The 2,184-nt window shown below is 47.2% G+C and overlaps 1 protein-coding gene across 1 annotated transcript in view; it reads left to right on the forward strand.

Moving 5' to 3' along the window:
• BU24DRAFT_445587 (uncharacterized protein) overlaps window positions 1-405 on the forward strand; it is a gene marked incomplete at both ends in the record, with an annotated part of 4,150 nt that extends 3,745 nt beyond the window's left edge. The window contains one exon of the mRNA XM_033530712.1: window positions 67-405. Coding sequence (XP_033376622.1) covers window positions 67-405 — 339 coding nt within the window. The remainder of the gene's footprint in view (window positions 1-66) is intronic.
• Between the last annotated feature and the right edge of the window lie 1,779 nt (window positions 406-2,184).

Below are 2,184 nucleotides of genomic sequence, written 5' to 3' on the forward strand. Positions count from 1 at the left end.
GACTATGTCGCCGCAGTGGCCTTCTCGCCGGACGGCACGACACTGGCCTCGGCATCAGACGACAAGACGGTCAAGCTGTGGGAGGCCAAGACGGGGGCGCTGCTGCAAACGTTGGATATCCACGCTGCTGTCTATACCCTGTCTTTCTCTGAGGACGGTACGCTTCTCCAGACAAACCGTGGGTCTCTGCCTATACCAGCAGAGCTTCTTCCAACTGATACACCTACGAATCGTCTCCCTCTTTCCCCTTCTGTTTTTGTCGAGGACCAGTGGGTGCACCGACATACTAAGCGTATCCTTTGGCTTCCTCCCGATTATCGGCCATACTGCATTGCCGTTCATGGGGCCATTGTTGGTTTTGGGTACAAATTTGGGAGAATAATACTGATGGAGTTCGCTTTCTGATATCTTATGCTTACCTTTCTCACTCTAAACCCCCACCTCCCTCTCCCGCTCGCCTCCATTGCAGACTGCAGCTTTTTATGCATTGCATAGACAGCTTGCAAATCGAGAAGTTTTTATTAAAAAGGAGATTAAGGCAGGCCAGAAAAATGTTGAAGGAGGAGGACTATGATTACCGGCTTGCGGCAGCATATCAGCATGTGGTGCTGTGGAGCACTGGCGTGCCTGAAGAGCCATGGTATGATGTGCACACGTATCACAAACGCATTGGAGGAAAGAGCGCATTGGGACGCGGCGCATCGAAAATCTGAGAAGTAAAGAGTTTGAAGATTTTATGTTGCATCTAAAGCAGATATTCCAATTGTTATTGGCTTGTTAAGAACAAAGGGTTTGCCTTCTGAAATAATTTTACAGATTCTAGAAGCGGCAGCGTACGTCCCTGTTGGGCGGACGCCTGTTCGTGACGATCCGCTACATGTGGCGAATGCAGAGGAGTTAAAGAATTATGTGAACTATTGTTAGAAGCTGCTTGTTAGGATGGATATGCTTTGCAAGGAGAACGGTAGTTGGTTAGATTGGGAGGGTGAAGTGACAGATTCACTCTAAGTAGCTTTAAGGAAGTTCCGTGGGATGCTAGGGATTTCAGTGGTCGAGTCAAGAGAAGAGTATTTATGGCATAGTAAAAGGCAGGTGCTGAATGACCTATGCTTGCTAGGACACTGACTTATTGAGATTGATTGAAATTTAGGCTTGCTTTTAGTTGAAAGAAAACACATTTGCAGTGCTGTTCTTTTGAGTCATCTGGGTGGTGATGAACCAAGGACGTCAACCCGAACGCGCAGGGTGGATACTACGGCAACGCACTCCAGGCGGCTTCATACGGAGGCCACGAGCAGGTGGTAAAATTGCTCCAAGTTTTGGGAGATTAGCCTTATCCTAGCACTACCACAGACGTTAGGAAGTCGATCATCAGCCCTATGCGCGCTGCGGGGCGCGATCTCGTGTAGCGCCGCCCCATCGATTGGTACTTCCAGCGGAAGCGAACCACTGGTTCGGGCTAATGTGCGATGATACGTATGTCTTATCTTATGCATCTGTGTAAGTTTTTTTCACTGTAGGATGTGTGGCTGTGCGGATTGCGTCAGTTTTCGTATTGTTCAATCCGGGATTGGGTGTGTATGTATACTTTACATTACTTAGACAGCATACGCTAAGCCTTGTAGGTCGAGTGTCATGTCGCCTGCCAAGAGCTGTTCAGGGCCTCTCCAGCCGGATAAATCCGGACTACATTCCTGAACTATCAAAGAGCTTTTGACTGCCCTAAAGGCTTTTGTAGATAGTTGAAGATTATTTTAGCTGCACCGATAAACATGATTAACAGAGGCGTATATTGTTATATGGCTTTAGAATAGGTGAAGTCGTACAGGTAGATGACGAAAAGATTGACAGCATGGTGATGGATCATGTAATTTTCTATGTTTCTACTGGCTGTAGAAGCAGACGTACTTGATCGACACCTTGAAACTTAAATTACCCTAATTCCACTAAATTAGAGGATCCAGTCTGACTATTTGTAGAATCCTTTTCGGCATGGCGGGTTTTTCGTTACGCAGGGACGGACGTTACAGAAATCGTCTCCCGCAACTAATTTAGGAGTCATACCAATGTCTTTCGAGCACACTGTACAGCTTACATAGACTACGAGCACATTGATACGCTGGAAAAGAACCTTCAGCATGGACGCTGAGGCGAGAAACGGATCTCAATGGTGAGCGTTCGCAG

Source organism: Aaosphaeria arxii (assembly GCF_010015735.1).
Source record: "Aaosphaeria arxii CBS 175.79 unplaced genomic scaffold BU24scaffold_30, whole genome shotgun sequence".
Lineage (NCBI taxonomy): Eukaryota > Fungi > Ascomycota > Dothideomycetes > Pleosporales > Aaosphaeria > Aaosphaeria arxii.